Source organism: Numida meleagris, chromosome 19 (genome assembly GCF_002078875.1).
Source record: "Numida meleagris isolate 19003 breed g44 Domestic line chromosome 19, NumMel1.0, whole genome shotgun sequence".
In the NCBI taxonomy this organism is placed as follows: domain Eukaryota; kingdom Metazoa; phylum Chordata; class Aves; order Galliformes; family Numididae; genus Numida; species Numida meleagris.
Window position 1 is genome coordinate 5,495,898 of NC_034427.1, and position 22,552 is coordinate 5,518,449.

Here is a 22,552-nt window from a genome sequence, read left to right on the forward strand (position 1 = left end):
TAAAACCTAATTTTTTTAACATTACTTCTTGTCTAGCCAAATTGCATCAGGAACTGTGGTGGCAGTTAATAGACATTTTCAAACAGATGCTGCTGATTTTATTCAGACACATTTGTATAAATATGTCCTGTGGTATTATTTCCTTCTAACGAGAATATTTAATTTACCTCCCTTTCATGTTGCAAGTAGCTCCTTGTTTTTCAAAAGCTTGTGTTGTTTGGCTACAGCTAGATAGGACATCAGGATGTGCTTTGAATGTCTTTCTTCTGCAAGAAAGAGCCTATCCAGCAGGCATAGGGCTGCAACTGGCCTGAATGAGGTAGCGTTTTTTGTTAGGCTGGTGTTTTCTTTTGAATCTCAGACAACTGTTTTTGAAGAATGATCTTGTGTTAGTCAGTCTGGATTGTCATGAAGAATACGGGCTCTTCTTCCTACGTGGCTGCTGAAGCACACAATTTTAAAAGGTTTTAGGAACCATTATCTTTAACTATCCAAACTTTAGATGCCCCCTTTGAAACACTGGCAATTACATTTTTTTAGGCAACGTTCTCTGTGTATGAACAGACTGAATTTGGCTACTAAGAAGAAAATGCTCAGTCTTGAATGTAGTACCATGTGCTTCCATTTCTTCCTAAGGCAGCTTTTTATGATAAACACTTAAGTCACTTGGAATTATGGAATGTCAAACACTTTTAAATGGGCAGGAAAAAAGACAATATCATTACCTAATTAAAGGTGGATGACCTAGTTGGCAGCTGTTTCCACACATGGCTTTGAACAGTCAGCTTCATCAGGAGACTGGAAAATAACCCTGCTTCTCTCTAGAAAGCAGAAGTATGATTTGACATCATTTCATGGCTTTACCAGCTGTACTTGTTTTACGACAGTTATAACAAGCTGAATGTGTAATTAGTAAGATAGATTTATTGTTCGCTGTTAGATGTGCACAGTTGTAAAGGATATAAAATGGTGTTTGTGGTGTGGAAGTCTACTGCAGCACTTGGAATGCTGCTAACACTTCTAGCAGCACCCTCTGAAAACCAAGTATGTGTTTCCAAGCAGGGATTTATTCAGGCCCATGTTGTACAAGGTAATTGAAGCGGTTACTTTTCCCAGGGAACATAATGAATGAGGCTGTCTGAGGTATACATGTGCAAGCTCAAACCTGCTGCCTGCAAAAAATAGAAAGAATTAGGCAGGATTGGGAAATATAAACTTATGTGGAGTAGACCTGCTATGTGGTCATACTTAGGATTGAGTAAGGGCTGCAAATAGCATGTGGAGAATTCCCTTAACTGTAGGAGTATGTTTAGTCCTAACATAAAACCTCTGAAGCAGTTCTCTTCATCAACTACCTCCTGCTCTAGCTTAGAGGATGTGGGGTTGGATTCTGCTGCACCGGGTAGATGATGATGGACCGAGGGATGTGACAGACTTGCAGAGATGAGGAGCCTGCCACCACAGTGCCTGTGAGCTCTTGCTCATTTCTGTAGCAACCAGTGTGGGGATGAAGTGGGGTCAGGGAGTGGAGCCAGAAAGGATTTATCAAAAGCACTTACCAGTGTCTGAGATGTTCCCATCAGCCATGAGAGTACGTTAGGACAAAGCAAGGCACTTAAAGGCAGCAGCCTACAACACAGAATAGGGAGAGAAAAGCACAGGAAAATGGAAAATTGGGATTGTCTGTTCAGAAAGGCCTCTACAGCTACAAAACAACAGAATTGTGTTGGCTGTTGGCTTTATACAAACGTAGAGTGGTACAAACAGATATTTTTTTTTTGAATGAGCGAATCACTTTTTCTGTTAAGCTACAATGAACTCTTTGAGAACCTTCAGTAGGATTTTTTCATAGCTCTTTATTTGTGTCATCAATATTAAATCTGACAGAGCTTTTCTATAAGATAATGGCTGTGTTATAAAAGCATTATAGGCTAACTGTTTGATCCAAAGACAAATGGTCTTCAGTGGGCTTTGGAACAGACCTTAAACCAAGAGGGAAATAGAGCATGCTCAGCCAGGCTGTCCTGGGAATCATTAAATAGTATCACAATTCAGAAATGTTCAAGTGAGTTGAACTATGAAGTATAAGTGAAGCACCGAGCCAGAAGTTGCTAGTGTTTCAGAATCTTGTACATGAATAACGTAGGAAGTGTTAATCTCAAAATAAATTAAGTATCAGTATCTAAAATTGCTATATTTACCTGTAATTGATCATCAAAGATTCACATGCACATGTGGTGAGACATGCACGTGCTTTGAATTTAATCTCACACCTGAAGGCCTTCTTCAAGAAAATGTGCCAGCTTCTATGATATTCACCATTCCCCTGACCAACACTAATGTCTCAGTATCATCCTGTTGGTTGTGCTGGTATATAGCTGCTGTGCAGCCATTCCAAAAATTGGACTGTGATGTTGTTACAGTTGAAAAATAACATCTCATTCTGGGGAGGTTTTTTCCAGGGAGAGGACAGAAAGGGGAGGAGGAATATCAACCTAAAGTCAGAGATTTGGGACTGAATTCCTGTGTTGTTTAGCTATAAAATCATGATGCTTCTCCATGTTGTTCTTTCCTTGGTGGCAGCAGCAGGGAGCTGTCCAAAAAAAAATATGATTCTGAGAAAAAAGAAAGAATGAAAAGGAAGTGAGGGCAAGATTTCATAAAAGGATTATTAATGCTCCACTGCATGTTTTCTGACTTGATTTCATGAGAAAATTCTCTTTATGTCTGGTATAAAACTCATCTAGGGAATTCTCTGTGGTCCATCCCATAGATATAGGTCCTTCAGAGCATGGGCAGTTGGCCTCAGGTGTTTAGAAAATACTTTGCAAACAGCATAAACAGAGGTTAAAGTACAAAAACATTCTCAAGGTTGAAACATGAATGAATGGCCTGGCCTGTTTTGCTCCTCTTAGTGCCCTCTGTCAAAAGTCTTTGCTCCATCCTGTGGATTAGTCATCAGACATTTGGTTTTAATGTCTTTCCCATATGGTCACTGCACTGTAGCCTTTATCGTGGCAGTCAGAGTGGCCTACAAATTCACATCTCCTTTTGCCTTCTTGCCCATGGTGTATAGCTGCACAAACATAAAGAGTCATGGTCTAACTGATTGGGGCAGCCAGGCTGTCAGACCTGAGGAAATCTCTCCACCCCTTCTTTTCTTAGCAGGAGGCCGTCTGAGAAAGAAAAGGGGGAAAAAAATTTTCCCTAGCCAATTAACCCTGGATATTATGTTCAGGAGCGTTTAGAAACCTGTTCTGCCGGCTTCTGATCATTGTATGGGTGCAGAGTATTTACCAAGTGCCTGGAGACCACAGCAGACATAAACCATCATTATACCTTAATGTGCCGCCTACCCAGCCCTTTCAGTCCCCAGACACGTATAATAGAGTTCCCGTGCAGCAGGAAGATGGCTGCAGTCTTTACTGTGTCTGCAAAGATCTGCCTGATGTATCACTAATGAAATACAGTGGGGAAAATGGATCAAAATCTGTTACAGTGCTGCTGGGATTTCACATGAGTTGGACAAATGTCAGAGGGCTTTGGTCACTGTTTGGGGCAGCTAGGCACAATACAGAAAGACTCTTTTGGTAGATAATTCAGACACAATAAAAAGAGATTGCAAGCATACCTGTGCCAAGTAAGTAACTAGGTAAATAAAGCATGAGTCTATTCCCTTTTCCTCGACTAAGATCTTTGCAAGGTTGTTCCATAATCAGTGTTGACAGCACATTAAAAAATGTGTGCATCTCTTTCAAAGAAATTTAAATATGATATTGCAGATTAATTCTCTCACTTTTCAGAAGACTTGTATAAAGAAGAAAAGGGGGACGAGGTGCTTTGTTTTTCCTAGCTGAGGGTATACGTGAGGCTAGTAATTTCTCTCAGTATTTTGCACTGTTCCCAGGAGGTGCCTTTTTTGTTCTGTGCTAGCACACTCCTTGATAAATCACAACCCCAGGATTTTAGTGTCAAAATGCAATTAAAGTCGAGACTACAGTTAAAATTCATCTTTTCATGCACCCTGAAATCCTGGAACTAAATTGAACAAATAGAAAGGACTAAATAGCTGAATTGTGTTGGATCTTTACCAGCATTTTGACAATGTCTGCTAATACTTGGGAGTTAAGATTTATAAAATTCCCTATAAGATGCGTAACAGTTTTTGAGATTATTTGTTATTGAATGGGCTCAAATTAAGAAAAAGTATGCTACAGAAAATAATAAAGCATACTATGTGTCAGTTTTAGTTTAAAATAATGCAAAGTCATGTTCAGTATTTTAGTTAACTGAAGGTATTTGGACTGACTGTATTATACTGTGTCCCTATGAGCCTAGACTGTGTGGTCGCTTTGCCTGGAGTAGCTGCTGTTTGCCTTGGAGTTGCTGTACACTTGATTGATTCATGCCCCTTGCAGTGGCATGGGTATGCTAAGGACTGAAAAGAGTCCTCCAGCAGCAGTGGGCCCTCGAGAACCTGGACAGAGTAACAAAAGATGCTGCTTGGCCCAGCTGAGGACAGGACCTAAGAATGGTTTTCTTCCATTTCAAGTGAATGTCATATCTGCAGTGCTCTGAACTGGACTGTCTCATTCTCAACAGAACTGGCGATGTAGATTTAAGAAACCTTAACCTTCAAAAGTTTCACTGGCAGTTACTTGTTCTTACAGAAAGTTTTCCTTTAAGTGAATTATCATTACCAGTGTAAAGAAAAAAAAATGATTGGGAAGTTATTGTTTGGCTCTAGTTGAGGCAAAAAACAGAGCTGATTTATTTATTTTTTTCCTTTTTTACCTGCTTTCATTGATTGCTTCAAGTAGCTTGTACTTTCCCCACATTGTTCTCTCACAGGACCATAAAGGCAGAACCTGATTGAAACACCATAGGGATTTAATCAAATCTGATGGTGATTCATGCTTCTAATGGCCAAATCTGTCCTTTACTACTTTACAAACTGAGAAGGAATAAAACTCCATTTTATTGCTTGGCCGTTAAAAACTATTTGTAGAAGTTGCTAAGGTTCAAATCAAAAGCACCCTCCCTTGAGAACTATTAGTTAATTCAAAGTGCCATGGTGTTGCTTTTTTTCTTCTTCTCTCACTTGAGATGTGGCCTTATATCACTATTGCTGTTCAAACATCTGAGAGTTTTCCATTCCTTTGACAAACATGAGCCAAAGTGCTTAAGGACATCTGTTTATTTTATTTCTTTAATGAGAAAACCTTCCAATTTCTTACTGGCTCAGCTGTGTTTATTTACATTTTGTTAGTCATATGTGTGGGGCACCTTGGGATGTTAAAAACCTGCAGAGGCCTGCGTGGAGGGCTGCTAGCAGGCATCCTGGTCAGAAAGGCAGAACAAACCCTTCCTAAGGAAAACACAGTCCTTGGAACTCCATAAAATAGATTTTCAAAACAAACAGAGCCTAATTCACCCAGTAGATCATGGATTAAGTCAAGATGAATACAATTTGGAAAGGATTTTCTGAGGAAGTTGGAGATTTTTTTACCCACTGGGGGCTAAACCTTGTATTTAATGCCTTTTTAAGTTAAATTAAAAAAGCGTTCAATCACTGCAGGTAATAAAAAAGTCTGATACTTTAGACATGCTGCTATATCAATTATTAGTTCATTATTGGAGAGAAGGGAGTAAATAATTCCAGCCATTTGATTATTTCAAATGTGTATTTCAGGAGCAAACATCTGTGTTTATCATCTGCACTGGCTCAAGCAGCAGCAGAAATGGCAAAACCAGACCTACGACAGCTTAGATGCTGGGCATGAGAGATGCTCTGAGCTCATGTAGATGTAACCTCTTGTACTAGAGCTTAGATGAGCCAAGGGCTTTCTAAGCAAAATGCATGTGTGGCATTTGGAAGTATTAAAGGATTATTTCTGACATAAAATCTATGGCAGAACAATGCTAGATTATCAACCAAGCGTGAGTAAAGGGAACTTGCTTTCCAGTATCACTGAATCACGACTTTTGATTTTAAAGGGAAGAATAGTATAAAAAAAAAAAACAAAAGGACATAATTTGCATTAGGAAGTTGCATGTGCAAAATATGCAGCTGTGCTGAGGATTACTCACCACGATGTGTTTGCACCAAGCTTTCCAGGAGTTCTTCATTTTTCATAGGGCTATCAAAGGCTCACATAGAAATACAGTGATTTTCCTGTGAGTAGAGCAAGGCAGTGAAGACATGTATTTGGTGTAAATTCCACCCCTTTTTTGACATTCATGCCCTACCTGATAAAAAGAAATTACTTGTGGACTTTTGTTGCGCTTTAACACTGATAGACAGCTGAGTACCATACAGCAACTTTCTCACTCCCTTTCCTTAGCAGCTGCTGTGGGGAAAGTTAACTCCATCCCAGGCAGACACAGTGCAATCACTAAATAAAAATAGCTTCCATTTGTTTTCAAGCATTATGACCCAGCTTTTAAAATGTATTTAAGTACTGTATTCCCACGGGGCTGGACTCAATTTCAGAACTTATTGGTTGAGATGCTGGATAAATTAGAGTAGTTATTACTGCTTGGCCCTAAGCACAGTTCATTTAGAGAGCCTTTGCAGCCTCCTTGTGCTTCTTGAATGTGAGGATTTAATTACTGACATTCGCATTTGCTTATTGTAGTAATTTCCAAGGAATAGTCCCCATCCATTTCTGAACACATATATGCCTGTGGAAGCACAGTCCTTCAGTAAATAATAAGCAGTACCTTGGAAGTATCCCTCATATCACAGCAATGGTGAATATGCAAAAGTATCTAAAGAAAGGAGTCTAATTGATTTTTGCTTTCTGTCTAGCATGGAGTTGTCACAGGATCGCACTGTGATGACTAAAGACTATTCTTGTAAGTTCAGTAGATTGTCTGATAAACCTGGATATGGCAATGCTTAGGTAATAGGATACATCTTCATTTTGGAGGGCAAAAAAAGTTTAGACTTTGAAAATTAGAAAACTGGGTGATAAGAACAATCCCTTGTCAAAAAATTTGAAATGCTGTCCCTTCCCGAAGTAGCTACTTGGGTACTTAAAACAACTGTTCTCACAAATACCCACTCTCTCACTTGAAAAGCTCTGAAAAGCCGAGTCCAGCAGTAATCTGCCTTTATTAAATAAAAGATAAACAAAACTAAGCTAGTTAAGTCTAGTTAAAGAGCTAAATGTGTTCTCGTCCTCATAGAGATGTAGACTTAAACTAGAACTGATGCACAAGGTTAATATTCCTGTTTTATGGGAAAGCCTGGCTCATGTCTCAAATTCTGATCAAGGTATAAAATGTTACAACCAAAGAATGATTATTCTTACAGGCTCTCTTTGTTCAAACATGTGGCCCAGGCACTCGTGTCTTTGCTTTTTTTAATTGTTATTATTTTTATACAACCTTGCTGGTCTATTTTTCAGGAGTTTCCAAGTAATTAAACTCAATTAAAACTATTAAATTCTTTCTTTTGGTGACAACTTCATTATTAACAGCTAACCACAAGGATGAGATTTAACTTAGAAAAGCCCTTGATTGTATACTAATCCGTCTCTCACCTCTGGCTGACACCTGTGGCAGATAAACCTTACAGAATAGGAGTCTGATGAATACGCTTAATTAATACTTTCTTCCTTGTAGAAAAGTAATTATTTGCTCATGGCATAAACAGGTATCTGGCAGGGATTTAAAGAGACTGATTGGTTTTAAATAGAAGGGCTTTATTTTTTTTGATTATTTTTTTTTTTTTAGGGTGGGGAAAGGGAGGTCTGAATTCAGAATGACTTTGTCCTAGCATTTTGAATGTTGGGTTAATTGGCACGTTACTAAATAGAAGCAGACTCAGACAACAAGCTGATTTAATATCTGTCTCACAGGAATGAGCTTTGCCCCTTTGCTAATGGCCTGCAAGTCTGAACAGGGTACCTGTAAGGCAGAGGCTTGGAACTGGCTGATTTGGAGCCAGGAACGGGGGTGAGAGCGACTTGCACTTTAGAGATTGCCAGAGATAATTCTGTGTCTCGCTTCCTCTGAAAATTACACTGTACAAGAGGGGAGAGCTGGCTGTGGACATACAGCCAACTGGATTAGTAGTAGCTGCAGGTGTTAACAAATACACGTCTTTTTAATGCATACTTTAGGGCAAGTATAAGTAGTTTATGAAAAATCCAGCTCGGTGTTTCAGGAGCAGTGGTAAGAAAGCCTTGAAACCAAGCCACTTGGGAAGGTGCTGACAGTGCAGTTTCAAGAGTGGCTAATGGACTTTTTGTAGGTCATGCTACCTTTAGTAGTGAAAACATGGCAACATAGGATTCTTCATAGTTTAGCCCTTGAGTAAGAAGTATCCAGGGCTCTACACAGTGCATGCTGCAAAATGTTCACAGCTATTTGTACTCTAATTAGGTAGATTAAAGCTAATTTGAAGGGGTGTAGACATCCTGCATTCCCTTTGTTTTGCTACGGTACGGAGTAGTCTGAGTTTCACATGGCATGAGCAGTCCTTACTTCCCACTTCAATCCACTGCTTGTTCCATGCTTCCCTCCAGTCTTAGTGGAAGTCAGCTTAAAGCAAGGACAGACTGAAGGCTGCTCACCAGGTCCCCTTTTGCTACCTTCTGTGTCATCTTGTTACTCAAAACGAGGGGAGAAAATTAAAGCAGAAACTGAAATGAATTTTAGAACGAGTTTACTATGTAGGACATATGTGAATAAAAATTGCAATTTTAACATGTAATTTAGATCTACAAGAACTAGTTCGGAGAGGAACAGTGCATGCAGCTAGCCATCTTAAAAGTGATATTGAGAAATAATTTGTCAGCTCATGCTGTCGGGACTTGAAAGAAAACAGTGGAGCGATTGGTCTAGATGATCTCCAGAGGTCCATTCCAACTTTGGCGATTCTATGAAAACATTCTCCTTGGTGAATGGACATTTTTGCCTTCCCCTGTGGAGTGTTTCACAGTCTCTGTTCTCCATGTTTTCCTCTAGTAGAGCTGTCTGTTGAAAGGGCAGCAAAACTGCTCCCAGATAAGCAGATACAGGGCTGGGGGTTAGCTGTGCCTCATTTCTAGGAGAAGTTATCTTGTTGTCAGCAGTAGACAATAGCACTTCAGTCTCTCTGTCACGTCTGTGACAGACAAAACAGGGGGACATATCCAAGGATGCTCTTTAGGGCAACCATACTTGATCAAAAAGGTTAAAAAAGAGCATGTCGTCTTCTTTGTACATTTTGATACTTCGTGAAGGAGCCTCAGGGGCTTTTTACCTGTCATCTCCCTCAAGATGAGCAGAAATGGGCAGCTGTGAAACTGCGACTATTGTTGGTTAAAAGTGGAAGTGAAGGTTGTGTTGAGGAGAGAAATATCAAGGTCTTCCAGAACAAATACTTTGAAATGAGCACTGGAGCTGTGATGCTTATTGCAGCCATCTGGTGGGAAGAAGTCTATTGAGGCTGTGTGTTGTCAGGCCAGGAACTGAGCTCTGTTGGGGTGCCTGGTCTGTTGTGTCTGAGCACCAGAGGGAAGCACCAAATGTAATCTGTGGGGCTGTTTATTTTCAGTGCTGAAGGAAGCTCCAGCAACATGCATTGCAGAGGTGACACACACAGAAATACACTGTGGTACTGGAGGTTTTATTTACAAAAGGAGTTTGTTGCTGTTTTTTACCCCAGCCTCTCGTTGTCCTTGTTTGTGAAAGCAGGACTTGTAGATTAGCAAAGGGGTAGGACCTTGCTCTTCTAATCTTACTGACCAAGTACTCAGGGCTGAGGTTTTAAATGAATCTGTTTTCACTGTAAAAAGTGGTTCCTGGAGGAAATTTGATTTCAAGCTGTCTGCAGTGCTTTTGTCCTTGGGCTTCACATGTCTCAGAAAACATTGGCTACATCTGTTATTGAGGAAGTTTGTTCCCAGGGCTCCAGGGTGCACTTTTCCTATGGCAGGACATGTTAGCAGGGGCCATCAATATGGCTGCAGCAATTTTACATTGCCCTGCTAAACTCGCACTGCTCTGACACTGGCATTAGCAGTTTAGAAGTGCCTCCCCTGCAGTATAGTGATATTCTTTAGTCTTGCAGGATTTCTATGCTCAGGAAGAATTCTCCATTAGTATCTTCAGAAAAAAAAATCATAATTCTCTTTCCAAATCTTTATACGGCATACAGAGAATTTTGACAACACATTGACTGATACACCTTTGTCATTTTTGTGCTTGTTCATCAGTCTGATTCTCCTGTTTATTGACACTTAAATTGCAAGCTAAAGGTAGAGACTCTGTCTTTCATCTGTGTGGGCACAAACTTGAGCACAGTGGGACTCAGAGCTGGAACTAGTGCTGCTAGATGCAAAGCAAGTGAATAACTGCTAGTGGAACCCTAGCTCCATGCCTCTCGACACCTATATCTCACTGGGAGTGCTGATTTGCCATTTAACTTTATCAGCCTGAGACTTGGAAGTATGCCTTGTTATAGAGGAAATATCCATACTGTGAAAGCACTGATGCCAAATAATTTCCCCAAACGACTTCCCCTCTGGGTGGTAAAGTACATTTTTCTGTTTTATTTTCATTCCATCATATTCTCTATCTCAAGAGAAAGATATATATATATATATATATATTTCCCCTCTCATCTACAGTTTAATTTCCATATTGTTTAGTTTAAGAGAAAGTAACTTCATACACTGGAAATGTTTCCTATTCTCTGCTCGTGATTAATACCAACAAATCTAAAGACAAAGCATAAAGAATAAATGACAGATACCAACAAATGAGACTTCCTAAAAAAGGTTTAAAGGCTAATGATCCTTGAAATGTATAAAAATAAATTGCTTCATTAAAAACTATTTTACAAAACCATTTCTTCTTAGCAGCATATTTTCTTCAGAACAGTTCCCCCGTGTAACTACATCTGGGTAGTAAAATGTGATTCAGTGCTGTTTGCATGGGCCCACATAGGGTTAGATGCCCTAATTGTGCCTTGTCCCTGTGCTTCATCAGGGGAGCAGGTTTGGGGCTTAAAATTATGCATGTTCAAGGCAAGGCTGTTGGAGCTTATATTTTGCCCAGAGAAGAAAGTGCCCTTCGTTCAGGGACAGCAAGATACATGTTTAAACATGAATGACTGGGCTTTTCTTTAGATGGGCACAGTGCTTCTGAGTCACACACATGGCTGAAACCACAGCCACTCTGCTCTAATTAAAGAGAACTACACCAGGAATGCGTAATAATTAGGTTAGCGTGTAATACACCATCCATGTCAACAGCATCTGCCGCAAAGGTTGATTGAAATGTACTCATCCTCCAAACACTGTGCTGCCTCCAGAGCTCCTCAACTAATTAATTACTATCCTGTCCTACAATAACATGACTCCACAGAAATCTGCAGAAAATTAGAGCAAAGACTACATATAAATCTGCCATGTTTTAAGTTGGCTTGTAACATCAATGGGAGAAAACCACCCACATAAACATAAAGATGAGAGATCCCTATCCTAATGAAGATGAATTACAAATAAAAGCCTGTTGTGGGAATGCTGTTTTTTCCAGTTGTCTGTTGTTTAGTTTGAACAGACATAGTGCTTCTTAGCTGAGTGTTTAGCCATAGACTATTTTTGCTTGCATTTTTGAAGTACTTCAGGAATAAGATGTTCTGCTAGAGATGTAGTTTGCCTCACAACTTTTCTGTGCTTTTGCTGTGAGTTTAGGAAGAAGGTCAGTTGTTCAGGGGAGAGATGTGGAAAAGTGACTGAGACTCATGCAATAATTGTAGAGCACCAGACTAGGTACAGCAGATCACTTGATCGTATTTCAGAGTAACAAATCCCCAGGGCTGTATCCAGTGCCCACTGAGCAGCTTTGAAGCAGTAAGTTGAGAGCTGTAGGAGCCCTGTGGCTGCTGTCCCCATCCAAGGGGCAGCACAGAGGACCGAGAGCTTTACTGGCCAAACAGAGTCAGCCCACTTGGCTTGGTCTGATTGCACCTTTTAGAGAAAAAGACTTAATGTTTGAACTCCTGAGTTTGGTTTCACATTCTGCTCACCATACTGCTGCTTGACATTAAAATTTGTGTTCATGTGTAAAGAAGAATGCTGGCCTCTTATGGATGGCTTGAGGGACAGAGTCAAGAATGGGTCACCTTTTGCAGGCTCTGTTGCTCAGTACTGATGCTACTGAAAATCATTTCTTGGTCTAACATACTGAAACAGTTCTTAAACAGCCTCAGGTGTTTAAATGTCCGTGTTAAACTCATCTGAATGTGCAGGCTGAAAGGTGTAAGGGGAGCCATATGCGTCCTTGAAAGAACAGAGTTTGGTTACATAGGAGAGCAAAAGAAAGGATGGGAAAATCATGCTAAGGTACACTTGAGAAATGAAATTACTGTAATGAACGTATCTTCAGAAACAGGAATATGTAGATCTTGTGTTTAGTCTGAGATCTCCCACCTCCCAGAAAAGAAATAGATGTAAATGGAAAAAAAAAAAACTGATTCTTCTCCAACAGGACACGACAGCGTCTGTGCGGATAGGTCTTATGATGGAAGAAATGATCTTCAACCTTGCAGATACACATCTGTTCTTTAATGACCTGGAGGTATGTAGCTGCTTATTTTATTTAGCATCTCTCTTTCTAATCATTTGCATCTGGTCTACCAACTTGCTTTTCTGGCCAAGAAACTTCCATTATTGACCCCAAAGAAATGGCCCTTGGATGGCTAATATTGAAAGCATACTTTACTATGTCCCTTTGACATCTTCATTCTGTTAAGGATTTTTTTTCTAAATACATACTAACAATGATGGCTTTTGGCAGTTTTACTAAATCTAATAATGAGGGCATTACTGCTGCTTCTCCAGAAATTTGCTATCTAATAATTTTATTAAGCTAAATTAGCATAGATCCCGTGGAGCAGTTAGCAATTAGCTGCAATCCAATGCAGAGGTTTGAAACATGTTCTCTGTTCTTGAGGAAGCTCTCTTCTGCACACAGAGATGGAGCAGGAGGTCTGCTCAAGCACAGGAGTATTGCAGGAGGAAATGATACGAGTTTCTACATAAAACACCAAAAGGGACAATTCTTCCCTGTCTGCGGTATGGTTAGATCTGACTATATATGTCTTATACAAATATAAAGTCTTATATAAAGTGAAAATCCTTTTGAATGTACAGTAAAATCCAAGCAAAGTCATGCAAGCAAAATTCTGTCACCAGCTGAGAAACAGCTGTACAGTGCTGATGAAAAGCGGTTTGCATTTGGAATCAGTAGAAATGGTCTGAATGAGTCATCTACAAAGGGAGTAGGATGGGTTTGTGTTGTGGGTACCTTGGAGTCTGAGTACTGCTTGGAGTAGTTTGGAAGAGAAAGATCTGGCATTCCTTGGCAGGCTTCTGTGGTCTTCCTTTTTACTTGAAAAAGGAAGATTTTTTTTCTGCGCTGGATAAGATGGGAGAACTTTTTCTATACCGGGTGTGTTCAGCAGGGACTTCTGATTCCTACACTGCCTAACAGCACTGTGTTGCTCTGCACATTATGGGAGATGCATCCTTTTCTGGCACCTATCTCATTATAATATGGGGTTTCGTTTCCTGAGAGTTATCTGAATTGACAGATTTTTCCTCTTTTCAGCTCTTTTTTTAAAAAGAAGTGTTTGTGAAGAGGGTGCAGAAAGTGGAAAGTGAAAAAGTCTTTCTCCAAGGAAAAAAGAATAGAGGAATGCTGTTTGGAAGTCAAAGGTGCTGTTTAAGCAGCAATAATATTTAATAGAGTCATAGAATATCCCAAGTTGGATGGATCTCACAAGGACAAAGGAGTCCAACTCCTAGATCCACAGAGGCCCCCTCAAAAATCAAGCCTTATTTCTGAGAGCATTATCCAAATGCTTTGTGAGCTCTGGTAGCGCGTTGCCTTGACCACTGCCCTGGGGAGTCTGTTCCAATCATAACCAGCATTTTTCACCCATGAGATCTCAACATGGTGCAACAAAGCTCTGTATCTTGCACAAAGCCACACAGAAACCCTCTGTCCATCTAGAGTTTTGCCCTCTTGGCAAAACTTTATGGCAGCTTTTCTCCTTGTTTACCACTCCAAAACATGAAACAAACTAGCAAATTGTCTAGCCTCAGCTAGATTCTGCACTTTTATCAGTCAGTAACAGCTTTGGCTGCTAGAAGTAGCCTCCTTTGGTCAGTTTTGTCTCCCATGGCCTCTTAAGTTCTTCAACCACTACAGCAGAGCAAAGTTTTTAATTAAAAGAAGTCAGTATGGTTTTTTCCTTTTGTGGTTCCTAGATATTAGGGAAGCCAAAGCTAAACAAAAATCCCTCAGAGATGGGACTCTTGTCATTCCAGCAGGATTGCACAACTGAGTAAGAACTAGCCTGGTAAAAAGCTAAAGCTTAGCATGGCTTCTCCAAGTAGAAGTCAGTCTTCTACAAAATTCCTAGGCTCCATCTCCAATGTAGGAAGGGAGATGGATGCTGCAAGACATATGTGTTCAGCAAAATATTAAGAGACATTGCCTCTAAATAGCTTTATTTAGGGCTACAGAGATGCTAAATAAAAACATTTATTTTCCTAGTGCTATTTGGTTGCTACATTAAGAGAAGAAATCTTGCTGATTTTCTGAGCTATCCTATCATCATACCTTCTTTTATTAAAAAATAAATAAAAATTGAGAAACACAAAGTTGGCAGCTGGACTTGGATGGCTCAAAGCCATGAAAAACTTTAAAAATTTTAAAAACAAGTAGTGTTCCCGTTAGCCAGAGCAGAAACAAGCAAAGAGAGAAGACAGCATTGTGAGACACTGTTTTCTTCAGCACTGTTTTAAATGATGATGCACGGGCTCAGCTAGCTGGAAAAAGAAGAGCATTTCCTACTGAAACTTTGCGGTTTTTCCTTTTCACACATTCTTGATAAGTGAAACAAACCAAAGATTTTTTCAAACCAAAAGCAAACCAAAATGTTTTGGTTTTAGCAGAACGTTTTCAGTCATGAACATGGGGGATGAGGGAGAATTCAAGAGAAGTGAATATCTTTACATATTACACTTTCCAAGAAAATAAGCCATTTATGTTTGGAAGAATTTGCAACAGACACCCATCTCTGTTCATTAGCCATCCAATTCTTTCAATTTTGGATGGTAAATGAAAGTCAAGCTTCAGTATTCACAAAGTAATATTTAAGGACTTTACATTAACAAGTATTAGGTTTGAAAAAGACATAGTGAATGGTACTTTAAAAAAAAAAAGAAAGAAAAAGAGGAAAAACACTGAGAAGCTGATTCAGTTCTAGACCCACAAAGCTTATCGTATACATTAGCACCATCATGTGGTATAACGCTGAGCTGTGCAATACAAAATAAGCTAAAGCCATACAGGGCTGAAGCTGTTTCTGGCTGTATTCTGGATTGGGTCAGGGTGAAAGAAGCTGTAACTGAGAAAGTGGTAGGATAGTCACACTGTTTAAGGCTAAAACAAGATTACTTTTGTCAGGAAACATTAACCATAGCAAAGCATTTCTCTGACATAAATCCATAGCCTAGTTCAGGCGTTTTGGAAGGGCTCATCAAGCCTGGAGAGAGCACTAGAGTTTTCCTCTATGGTAACACACCATCAGCTTGTCTGAAATACTAAGCTGCCCTTTGTTTTGCTGTTCTTACCTTGAAAATGAACAGAATCAGGAGGATGAGTTAGTTCAGTTGATGCAGACTGTCAACTCACCAGATGACAGACGAATAAAAGCAGGCTTTTTCAGAGCTTACTTCTTTAAAACCATGCCAAATGGACGCAAGAAGTTAGGTCACTTTTAGTCTGCCCCTCTGCCCTCTCACTCGTACCATGAACACGATCCACACTGAGTGCCATCCTACTACCTGGCACTCTGTTGTCTGCCAGGAGTTTATGTGCTTTCAGAGTTTTACTGGAGAGGATTCAGGCAAATGTTTCCTGGATGCTTTGCCTAGAAGCATTTTGCCTGCTATACCAGAGAACAGGAATCTTGGAGAGCCAGCAGATCTATTCAAATAACCTGCAAAACTCACCCCCTCTTGTTGCTGCAGTGTAGCAGAGAGGCCCGTTTCCCACAGGATTCACCCAAGGCCTCAGGCTAGCTGGATAGGAGGCTGATCATCCATCCTCCAGGCAGGTGGGTGAATGGAGATCTAGATCTAGACTCCTACCTAATACTTCTGGTCTTCATCTAGAAAGATTATCAATGAGTTAACTCTCAAATAGTAGAATTCAGAAGCTAGGCTTCTTTCAAGATGATTTGGGATGGTGGGAGAAGGCTGATACTTGCTGAAGCACAGTTTGGTGGTGTGGCTGCCTTGTAACAAAGAATAAAGACACCAAACCCTGACAAGGGTGCTTAGGGCATGCTACGATACAAGCACTGTCCCATTCTGGAGGCTGTTAGCAGCACAGCGCAGGCAAGCAAGGACTTGTGTTTGCTGAGCCACATTCTCAAATTGTAAATGTGTGTTTTTCCTACACTAATTCACCTACTCACATAGCACGTACACGCTTTTCGGGCACATCACCTCTGCTTGCAGTTGCAGCAGTACAGACATGTTAGATGCTTACAGTCTGCAAACATAGGCCATGCAAGGTGCTGCCTACAAAGGGCTCTGATCACAGTGCAGGATATATGGAAAAATAGTCACTTGGAAGGAAGTATTCTCAGTCTTCATTCCCGTTTTGGGAAATCATGGAGAAAGGAATTGCCCAAGATTACAGATCAGAGAGAAGCTAAAATAGGGCTTTTCAGGGTTATGGTTTTTCTCCCAGACTCCTTTTGTTCACAGTGCAGCACTGGCTAAAAAATAGTACATTTTACCCTCAATCCCTGTGGAGATATTATTGCCTAGCTCTCTGAAAAAACAGGTGTGGAAAACAAGGAGGACCTACAAGGGGATGAGGAATTAACAAATAAGGGGGTTAGCATGTTTACAGATTACTGCCTTTCAGAGCCATCCCTGGAGGTTTCATGTTCTGGGAACTGTTAACCCTCACCCCCAGTCTTAACGAGTGATGCAAGCTCAACTGATCAGTGAATCCATTTGATGTTTCTTAAAAATTATCTAACACAGTTTGAATACACAGATGGACAACATGCGTGTTGAGAGACATACCTTGAGAATATTCATAAGTGATACCCGAGTTTCTGCTTGCATCCCGAGGAACAGCTTGTATTTCACAAGGAGGCAGCAGAGGCTTTCTCCAAGCCTGTAGTACAATTTCAAAGCTGCATTAGCCCACTTTCAAGGTTTTCATCCCACCTGGAGGCAGGTCATGCATCACAGGCTGGCCTAGAGATGTCACAGCAGTAAAAACAGTTCAATTCCAGGAGCTAAGAGGATTGACTGAGATCTCACACATTTGACTCAGTTACAGGCTGCACATGCCACAGATCATGTACCTCTGAGATCCTAGAATATTATTTTTAAAAGTCAGCAGATGTGGAAACTGGGATTTCCAGTTTCCATTGCAGACTTCATTCAGACAATCTGGACCTTCTTTTCAGCAGCCCAGATATCCTGCCCTGGTTCCCCACTCACTAAGATTTCAAGGTAATTCTGCAAGAATGAAAAATTAGTCTCGTAACCAAGTAGTAAAACATGGTCCACATTCTTGCTTTAACCAGATTCCCCATGTTTTACCCAGTAACTTGATAGGCTCAGCCGGTGGACTATGAGGTAGCGTCTCACCAAGTGTCATGGTATTTTATGAAGTCAGAAATGTGATAGCTACTGTTGTCACACTTCAGTGTACAGAACAATTCATTCACAAATGAGAAAAACAGATCCCTCCGCAAATACCTTTCCCCTGACTTAATGCCCTGTATCACACAAGCGAACCAGAGTGGGCTGCATCAATATTATCCCAGCATGGCTCACAACAGCTACAGGGAGGGGGAGGTTAAAAAATGACAGTGAGTGAAGGAGAGAGAGGTGCCAGCAGAAATCTGCTATTCAGCTGCTTGGCTCCGGTTACACAAAGCACACACCTCAGCAATACATCGAAGAAGGGAACTAAAGAGACCAGACCAAGATAAAATTGGATGGCTTTTGGATAATTATCTAGAATAAATGCTGCATAAAGTGTCATGATGATAGACAAGAGCAATCTGTGACGTTTTGCCACTGATATCGACGCTGGTTACTTGTTTAGAGGATTTTGTCTTTTTTGAAAGGGCTAGTTTAAAATAATTCACGAAGCCCATAATTGTGTAGGAAGATAATACAATATAAACGGTGTGGTTTACAGACAAATATTACAAAATTCTGACATGGGAAAGGATAACTGTACCTGCAATTTTTCTGACTTCAAAGAATCAGCTCACTATCAGCTGTGCTTTTGCTTTTGTTGAATCAACCAGAACAAAGCTTAGTGTTTGTCAGCTTGAAGGTTTTCTGTTTTGTCCTTAGCAACAAGGGTCATGGAGAAAGGAGATTTCTCACGTTTCTGAGGCACAGCCTCCATGATTCAAACAATGAAGAATTTTGGAAATAAGATCTAGAATACATATTTCATGCAGACTGAGCTCCAAGTATATATTCTGGTTAATTTCCTGTGCGTTGATTTTCTCCTTATTGACACATTGTTCCTTTACTCTGTCTGTGGTATGGAGCTATGAAAGGGTGCCCTCTTCAGTGCTTCAGCACAGCTTCCCTGCACACCAGAAGAAGCTGAACTTCCTCAGCACGCACTGGAAAACCACCAGCAGGACAGACATGTCTGGAGATTTCTGAGAGACAGATCTTATCCCCTTGCAATTACATGAGGATACACCTCCTGTCCAAAGCAATATTCTCATAAGGGGAGAGGCTGACAAATCTGTACCTTATCATATATACAAAGTTTACGGAATACAGTTTTCCTGGCTAAAACACAAGCATGCTCTCTCTTCCTTCTATCTGCTTATGAAGGAGTTCACTTACACAAGAACTGCTGTGTCTTTAGGTAAGAGCTGGCCTCATACACCACACACAATTTGTTTTTTACACAAGTGCTACTTGTAGCTGTTAACTGTAGCTGACTACACTATACTAGACAGTATTGGCAGCATGGAAGATTTTATCTTCTTAACATTATCCTTACGGTAATTTTTCATTACATGAAATATTTTCTTTGTTTCAAAGCATTTACTTACTGATGTATTTTTTTTTCATATGCTCCTCAGGATTGTGACCAGATCCACATAGATGATGTATCATCAGATGATAATGGTCAAGATCTAAGGTACGGGATCTCCAGGCTGAAAGCTGCAGGTCAGGCAGTCCTCAGCTGTTTGAAAATAGCAGGTGGTCAGTCAGTGGCATAAAGAAATCTTTGTTGGCTGCACACCTTCTCTGATCCCTGGCTGCATGCTGTCTGCACTTATTAAACACACAGGAGGAGCACAGAGTTCCTGTTCACATGTTAATATACCTGTGCCTACTGTAAAGCCCTGACCTTGCTGAGCCTTGATTCATTCTGAGGAATATATTTAAAATCATGTTGAACTTCAGTTTAACTGCACCTGTTTCTGATACGATTTAGCCAGCCAGTTGGCACAGGTGTTATCAAAACATTTCAAAACCAGTTTGAAAGGTTTCCCACTCTCCAACTAGAATGAATGGGCTTACTAGTAAGGACTGTGGACCTTGCCAGGCCAGAGCCTTGTCACTGTTATAAACAGGTACCCCAAACTGCTCCAAATATTATTTTTACCTGCTTAAGTTAGTTAATCATATCCATTAAAACTACTTCTGTACATTTACCTTTCCCAAAATGTTGCTTCCAGAGTAATTGTCATTGACACAAAATTGAGAGATGCAGAGCTTATACAAGGCTTAATAGTTTGCATTTTTATGGATGGTTGTTACAAGAAATTGGCGCAGAAACATCACAGGAAACAATGGAAGCATCATAAGAAAGCGTCTTTCCTTCTGCAGAGAACACTCAAAAGATTTTTTGCTGAAACTGAAATAATGGTTTGTGCTTTGTAACGCACTGAAATGGCACATACATGGTTCGTTCCTTTGGCTTCAGTGGACTGTGAGCAGATGAGTCTGGATACCTGTTGAGGCATTGATTAAAATACTAATTTGGGTTTTATCTCAGTCAGTGCATTTATTTACTTAGAGTGAACAACAAAAAAATCCATAAATGAATAGTATATTTTGAGTCTTATCAAAAGCCCCTGCCTAAATGTTTTCAGTTGTTGCAAATATACTTCTCAGTTGCTGTGGTGTGTCTACGTGTGGAACGTAGCTGAGCTGACTGAAGAACGTTATGTCTGTTAAACTTATCTAGAAGCTCTAATACAGAAATAAATTGGTCTCAGGGTTTTCTAGAAGGGGAAATGACTGCATAGTGAATCAGGATGTGAACACACAAGCACTGGCTACTCCCCCAGTGAGGTATCAGAGGCACAATAAGCTCAGCTAGCGTCAAGCTGCAGCCAAGAAGGTCTGTGTCACTGAGCATTTCTGCCTCTTCCATTGCCCTGCTTCAGCTAGTCTGACACTGCTGGGTTTGTGACCAGTCCCAGGAGCTGCAGCTGCCATCTTCCACCGCGGCCCAGTCTGCATTCTACTGAAGCACTGAAACCAATCCTGACACTGTCACCCAGCAAGTATTTTAAAATAACAAGAGCTGGTACTGCCTCTTTCCATGTCCCCCCAGCCCTTTTCTCAGGGAATTGATCCATCTGCAAAGTAACTTTTGTTTGTTTTTAAGCTGTGTTATCTTTCAACCATAACAGTTCCCTGTTCTGATTCACCTCAGTGCTGAAGAAACACACTGATACAAAGAAAGGCACATCAAGAAAGACTCAAGTCAGGGACAAGTGCCTGGTTATAGATCACAGGATTACTGCCTTCCAAGATATTTAGGGTGATTGTCGAACTGTCACTAGTCCTCATTCATAGTAGTAATTACTCAGGAGTTGCTTTGAAGTATTATTATTTTTTTTTAATTTGTTTAAAAAGCATTACATGCTGCAATTGTTTTATACTGTGTATAATTTAATGCTATTACTGTGTTTACAGTAATTTTTTTTTTTTAATCTGTGCGAGTAGTTCTGTTTTCAGACATGATGCTACTGTCTAAATTGAGATCATGAGTCTGGCAATCTGCTTGATTTCTTAGCCTGGAAATAAATTATTTGAGTAAAAGAAAAATAACAGGCCATAAATGCCCTTTTAAATCTTTTGGTTATTCTAGTTGCACACACATGAATTACACATTGCAGAGCAGCATTAGGCAGGGTGGCACATGCATTTCTGGGGTATGAATGATAGCAGACAGCAACGATGAACTCCACTTTTATACACTGTGTCCTGTGCACTTCTGTGCTGCCACTTGTCTCCATATTTCTTTTCAACTGTTTCCTCTCTCTGCTGGTGCTGTATAGACTGTAATTATAATGGCCTCTCCCCTTCCCTTCTTCCTTCTCCTAGCACATATAACTTCTCTGCAGATGGCTTTCACAGTTCAGCTGCCAGTGCAAATCTATGTCTGGGCTCAGGCGTTCACGGAGGAGTTGACTGGATGAGGAAATTAGCATTCCGCTACCGTCGGGTGAAAGAGATGTACAACACCTACAAAAACAATGTCGGGGGTAAGTACCTGCTGCCAGGCAATAAGTGTGCCTTTCATCCTCTCAAACACTTCTGACCCTGCTAGGAATATGCTATGGAGGAGGTGCAGAGAGCATAATGATAAGAATACTTAAACACTGAGCTGAACAAGTATTTCAGCAGTCATTCTGAAATAAGGATTCTGTATGGGATTTGCAAGAGCTGTGCTAAAATACTTGGTTTAATGGATGGAGGACTCAAGTCTGAACATGGGGCTTCATTTTGTTATTTCTTTGGCTGGAGAACAACCTTCTCAAATTTTACAAAATGCCTAGTAAGCAAGCAAACAGTTTAAAACTCAGAAGACTTTTTTCTTCCACAGAAGAACATGTGGTTGATTTCTATCTAAAGGCATTCTTGAATGCCTACTACTATCTCCCCTAAAACAATATCAAAAAATATCAGGATGCCCTAAGTTTTCATCTCAGCTAGTTCCAGGCAATTCTTCCAAGAGATTGCTTTGCTTCTATTTTAGAACATCAGTGACAGGTCTCTGACTAGAAGGAGAAAGAACTAAAGCTAAGAATAGACTTGTTTTATTGTTGGAGAAATGCCCTACCCACATGTACTGGAAATGGTGCGCAGCTTTTCAGGGAGAAAAAAGACCTTGTTGGCTCCAGGCTTCTCTTAGCTCAGGCCACCAACCCCTGCACACAACTCTTTCATTTATCTTCTTGCTCATTTCCCATACGAGCTTTGTGCTAACTCCAAAAAGATGTTTCAACATGGGCCTGCAGACTGCAGGTGACTGATACCATTCCTTTGGAGAGGAAGGAAGCTGAGCTCCAGTTGCATAGGAGTGTGTTGCAGTCAGGGCTTATATACGTTGAGGCAAAGGAAAGCAGCCTGCACCAGTGACAAGAGAAGGGCGCTGGGAGGGGTAGGATTCAGAACACAACCAGAGGGCCTTCGGCATACTTACATACAAAAGCACGCAGCTCCCTTTC

The 22,552-nt window shown here is 40.5% G+C and overlaps 1 protein-coding gene and 1 long non-coding RNA gene across 14 annotated transcripts in view; one reads left to right on the forward strand and one right to left on the reverse strand.

Moving 5' to 3' along the window:
- EYA2 (EYA transcriptional coactivator and phosphatase 2) overlaps positions 1-22,552 on the forward strand; it is a 93,660-nt gene that overhangs the window by 62,412 nt on the left and 8,696 nt on the right. For all 12 annotated transcript variants that reach the window (XM_021417163.1, XM_021417162.1, XM_021417160.1 and 9 more), the window contains 3 exons: positions 12,487-12,576; positions 19,163-19,221; positions 21,426-21,586. In XM_021417163.1, coding sequence (XP_021272838.1) covers positions 12,487-12,576; positions 19,163-19,221; positions 21,426-21,586 — 310 coding nt within the window. The remainder of the gene's footprint in view (positions 1-12,486; positions 12,577-19,162; positions 19,222-21,425; positions 21,587-22,552) is intronic.
- On the reverse strand, positions 6-20,132 carry LOC110408456. Of its 2 annotated transcripts, XR_002444353.1 has the most exons (5): positions 19,133-20,132; positions 17,112-17,288; positions 6,091-6,175; positions 1,560-1,629; positions 6-1,172 (listed from the first exon to the last, which is right to left on the reverse strand). It is a non-coding gene; the product is annotated as an uncharacterized LOC110408456 (long non-coding RNA). The 2 variants fall into 2 exon arrangements; XR_002444352.1 differs by having other exon boundaries at positions 6-1,629.